Genomic DNA, 5,559 nt, shown 5'->3' on the forward strand with positions numbered 1-5,559 from the left:
GCAGGGAGGATGGAGATGGGGATGCAGGGAGGGGGCTGGGGTGACTCTGGAGGATGTCCCTGAAAGCACTTGTACCAAAGCCAAGAACAGGGTCAGGAGTTGTCACGGGTTCAAGCCAGCGCAGCCCAACTCCCTGAGGTGCGTCCAGTGCCAGGCCCCAGGCTGGGCAGGGCAGGGGACGCGGAGAGAACCCAACCTGAGCACCCCTGGGGATCTGTGCTGTGAGGGAGGCAGAACAGACACCGTGGGACCCAGGAGAGATACCTGTTGGAATCAAAGCCTCCCAGATGTGGGGGCAGAGCCTCAGGGAGAAATATAAGTTTGGAGGAGGAATTGGGGAGGCTGCCGGGCAGTGCTGGGGACCCCCCTCTCCCCCAGGGAGTTCTGTCTGGCGGGGGAGGCAGACACCACGGCCTGGGAGAGCTCAGAAAAGGCCTCCAGGAGGCAGCGGACCTTGAAGGGAACGGCATAGCTGGAAGGAGGAACAGCCCAAGCAGAGGCGTGGAGGCATGAAATTGCAGGAGGGAAACCGGAAGAATCCACTGTGTCTAGAACGTTATGTCATGGGAGACCCAGCCAGCAAGGCCGGAAGGGGAGAAGCCATCCCGGCCTCGAAAGTGAGGTGGGGGAAGTGGGGGGCTGGGACTTTGTCCTGGGCGCAGTGAGGTTCATGCGAGCTGTGAGCACCAATCGGACGTGGTCAACGCCAGGTGTAGAAAGACCCTGCAGGAACTTGAGTGGAGGAACCGACTCAAGGAGGGTGCAGAAGACCCAAGAGGCGGGTTAGGAACCTGGCATAGGGTCTGGGGAGAGAATGTTTCCTGAGCCAGGACGTTGGAGATGGAGACAGGTCGAGGCCAGTGATGGCGAACCTTTTGAGCTCGGCGTGTCAGCATTTTGAAAAACCCTAACTTAACTCTGGTGCCGGGTCACATAGAGAAAATTTTTTGATCTTTGCAACCATTGTAAAACAAAGACATATATTTTTGATATTTATTTTATATATTGAAATGCCATTTAACAAAGAAAAATCAACCAAAGAAATGAGTTCGCGGGTCCCCTCTGACACGCGTGTCATAGGCTCGCCATCACCGGTCTGGGGGCAGGTAGAACGGTGCTGGGCTCTGCCAGGCCAGGCGGGCACCTGGGAGTCTACTCCAGTGCCTGGAGGAATGGCAGACCCATTGCAGACAGGATTCCTGGGAGGAAGAGCAGGCTGGGCCTGGGGCTGGGGCAGGGGGTGAGAAGAAGTGTCTGAAGCAGCAGGCAGGATACGTCTGTGTCCGGAGGGGTCGCGATGGGGGCAGGAGGAGCCAGCCTCACCCCGTTCACTCTCTCCTCTCCCCCAGACTTCAGCAGAGCCCCGGTCCCTCCTCCGCGCCGCTGCAGCCCAGGGGGGGACCCGTCGGTGGGAAGTGGGGTGCTCCCTACACTCCCCCATCCTGAGCATATCCAGGCCCTGCAATCTGCCAGCCCCTCCCGTACCCAGAAACCAACTGGCGACTGGCTTCCTCCCTCACCCCTGCCCCACCCTGGCCACCAGCCGGTATCTTTTGAGTCCTCACTCCATCATGACAGCTGTCAGGCGTGTTGGGGGGAGGGGGAAGGGGGGCTGCCGTGCAGTCCCCATGCCACGTGGGACCCATCACAACAGACACAGCCACCCTGGGGTGGCACAGGCCCGGGTTTCAGTTCTGGGGGCTGCCTCTCTCTTGACCCTGCCCCTTTCTGGTCACTCAATGCCTGTGACAGGTTCCCCCACCGTCCCCTGGAGAGAGCGACAGAGGTGGGAGGCGCCAGGAGGGCCCTGTAAGAATGCGCTGGCCTTGCTGGGCGCTCAGTACTTGCCAGGCGCGGCGCTCGGCGCTAGGGTGGGTCACCCGATCCAGGCAGCATCCCCGTGGGGTGGGCCCCGGGCCTCCTTTGGCAGAAGAGGGGCCTGTGACTCAGAGAGGGGCAGCCACCAGGTCAAGGTGACCCCAGGTGGCAGGAGCACTCCTGCCCACACTCACCTACCACCCAGGAAGAAGGTAACTGTAACCTGATGCCTCTACCCTGGGGGAGTCCAGGGTGGACTTTCATGAACTCTCTCACACACATGACCCTCTCCGCCCCAGGGAGGGCCTCCAACCTCCCCTCCTTCCCCTTCGGCTCTGTCCGTGCTCTCTCCTCCCCGCCTCCCGGCCTGCCTGCTGCGCCCTGCGGCCCCCCACCCCCACCCTCCTCCGGCTGGGACTGGCCAGGTGCGGCCTCGGTGTCCAGCTGTTCAGCTGGCACCCTCTGCCCTTCTCCGAAGGACAACCCACTCTTCCCTTGTTAAGTCCCTTGTCCACCTCATCCCAGTTCTCCCTGCCTTTGCCAGGGCTCTTGGCCCAGCTCCCAACCCCCCAAGCCAAGGGCATGGGCATTTGATCTTGGCGGTGATATCCTGCCCCAGGGTGGGTGGCATTGTGTGCCTGGCTGTGACCTTGAGGGGACATATGCATGTGGCCCAGTGTAGGGAGTCGAGGTCCTGTGACCTTGAAACATCTCTGTGGGTGTCCTTGTGCGTGGTGCTGTTGGAGGGAGGGGGAGTGCACGATCCTGCTCATATATGTGTGAGCCAGGTACCCACACATGTGATGAGTGACGCTCTCCCCCAGCCCCCAGCCCCCAGTCCCCCACAGCTCCTTCTTGTACATCCAGGACTTTTTCTTGGTTCAGGTTCAACTTGAACACCAAGCAACTGGCTTGGAGACTGATCTAGAGATGGATAAATATGTCTCCAGCGAAACATATGTCCTTGACCTTGAAGGGCCAGACCCTGCATCCAGACATGGCCCTTTGGGTCTCCACAGAGTGGCTTGGGCCTGAGTCACAGTTTTGACCTGGACTATCTGGATCTGGGCCTGGCCATACATCTGACTGACTTTGGCTTAAGTTTGTGTCCACAGCCTGGACATGCACACGTTCTGTCTGCATCAATAAATCTATGAGTCCTTTGTTTAAAATAACTAACATTTATTAAGCTGTCACCGTATGTCAGGCATCGCACACACACACCTATCCCATCCTTACAACAATCCCATCTTACTGATGAGGAAACAGAGGCACAGAGAGGTCAAATAATTTGCTCAGAGACTCACAAATAATATGTTTGGATGCGGGGCAGGGGTTGAGGGAGTATAACTCTATCCCTCCAAATTTAACCACCATACTACAGACCCATGCCTGTGAACAAGTTCTGGGGGGGGTCAGTGTCTCTCCACATGTACCTTTTTAAATATATATATTTTTTATTGATTTTTTACAGAGAGAGAGGGAGAGGGAGAGGGACAGAGAGTTAGAAACATCGATGAGAGAGAAACATCGATCAGCGCCTCTTGCATACTCCCTATTGGGAATGTGGCCGCAACCCAGGTACAGGCCCTTGACCAGAATCGGACCTGGGACCCTTCAGTCCGCAGGCAGACGCTCTATCCACTGAGCCACACCGGTTAGGGCTCCACATGTACCTTTATTAAAGACCCACCTTGTCTGTCCAGACCCCCATGTGCAAGTGTGAGCACCTGTGACCTAGTGTGTGCGGACCCACGCTGCGTCTTCTGTTTGCAAGCCTGTCTGCGAGTATGTGAGTGTATCTGTGAGTGTGTGTGTGTGTCTGTGAGTGTGTGTATCTGTGTCTGTGTGTGTCTGTGAGTGTGTGTATCTGTGTCTGTGTGTGTGTGTGTGTATCTGTGTCTGTGTGTTTGTGTTGTGTGCATGCTGGCACACACACCCATATCTTAACTGTCTACATTCCTACACACATATCAACCCCTGTGCTGTGAATTTTTTTTTTAAGATTTATTTATTATTATTTTATTGTGGTTGTTAATCCTCACCCGAGGACATTTTTCCATTGATTTTTTTAAAATATATTTTTATTGATTTCAGAGAGGAAGGGAGAGGGAGAGACAGATAGAAACATCCATGATGAGAGAGAATCACCAATCAGCCGCCTCTCACACGCCCCCGCCCCCCCTCCACTGGGGATCAAGCCCACAGTCCAGGCAGGTGCCCTTGGCCAGAACCGAACCCGGGACCCTTCAGTCCGCAGGCCAACGCACTATCCACTGAGCCAAACCAGCCAGGGCTCCATTGATTTTTCGAGTCTGCAACCGAGGTACGTGCCCTTGACCAGAATGAAACCCAAACACCGTTAGTCTGACAACCGATGCTCTATCCACTGAGCTAACCCGCGGGGCCCTGTAAAGTCTCTGCTGTGATTCCTGAAGCTGCAGCTCATGTAGGTGCAAGTGAGTTTCAGCTTCAAGCGCTGCCCATATCAGTGCCGACGTGGGGAAGACCCGTGGTGCCCGCCCCCTTGCCCATGACCTTGTGCGGTCTTGCCTGTGTCCTTGTACGTTGGACACACTGCATTTGGCCGAGGTGCCCAGGCTCCGGAGCCAAGACTGTGTGTCATACGTATTGAGTGGCCACATCCATGTGATGCCTGTGACAGCTCAGTGACCTTGAATGGCTGGTTCCAAGTGGCCATCTGCCTGCGCGGTACCCACTGTCCTTGTCTCTGCTCCCAATGACAGAACACTTCTCCTCCTCTGGTCCCTTCCCTGTCCCCTCCCTCCCAGATCCCCTTTGGCAAATGGGTGGGGGCCAGGGACAGGGGCACAGTTGTGGGGAATATAAGCAAAAAGTTGTAAAAGCTGGAGAGAGGGCAGTGCCTAAAAATCAATACAATGTTTGGGGGAGGAACAGGTGAAAAATACATAGCGAGCTCAGGCAGGGTGCAAGGAAAAGAGCCCTGACACAGCCCGGCCAGCCTGGCTCAGCGGATGAGCATCGACCTATGAACCAGGAGGCCAGGGTTCAATTCCCGGAGGGGGCACATGCCCAGGTTGCAGGCTTCGTTCTCAGTGTGGGACATGCAGGAGGCAGCCCATCCATGATTCTCTCTCACCTTTGATGTTTCTCTCTCTCTCCCTCTCTGAGATCAATAAAAAATATATTTTAAGAAAGAAAGAAGCCCTAACCGGTTTGGCTCAGTGGACAGAGTGTCGGCCTGCAGACTGAAGGGTCCCAGGTTCGATTCCGGTCAAGGTCATGTACCTTGGTTGCGGGCACATCCCCCATAGGAGATGTGCAGGAGGCAGCTGATCGATGTTTCTCTCTCATCAATGTTTCTAACTCTCTATCCCTCTCCCTTCCTCTCTGTAAAAAATCAATATAAAATATATTTTAAAGAAAGAAAAGAAAAGGACTCTGACACCCCACCTTACCCCCACCCCCGCCCGCCCAGCAGCCCAGGACAACAGCGGCAAGGTGATGAAGGGCGAGGTGTGCGTGCCCCACTCCCAGCCTTGGCAAGTGGCCCTCTTCGATCGCAGCCGCTTTAACTGCGGGGCTTCCCTCGTCTCCCCATACTGGGTGCTGTCTGCAGCTCACTGCCAAACCCGGTAGGAAGGCGGGGCTCAGGGTCCTGGGGGTCTTGGCGGGGAGGGTCTAGGGGTCTGAGAACCTTGACTCTGCAGAAGAGCCAGCTGGAGCCTGAGGACCGAGTTCCAGGCGTGGGCATGCCTG

General features: G+C 56.1%; 1 protein-coding gene across 1 annotated transcript in view; it reads left to right on the plus strand.

Moving 5' to 3' along the window:
- Nucleotides 1-5,559, plus strand: part of LOC102769507 (kallikrein-15) — a 7,825-nt gene that overhangs the window by 984 nt on the left and 1,282 nt on the right. Inside the window, exon 2 of the mRNA XM_015563993.1 lies at nt 5,279-5,435. Coding sequence (XP_015419479.1) covers nt 5,279-5,435 — 157 coding nt within the window. The remainder of the gene's footprint in view (nt 1-5,278; nt 5,436-5,559) is intronic.

This window comes from Myotis davidii, unplaced genomic scaffold (genome assembly GCF_000327345.1).
Source record: "Myotis davidii unplaced genomic scaffold, ASM32734v1 scaffold358, whole genome shotgun sequence".
NCBI lineage: Eukaryota > Metazoa > Chordata > Mammalia > Chiroptera > Vespertilionidae > Myotis > Myotis davidii.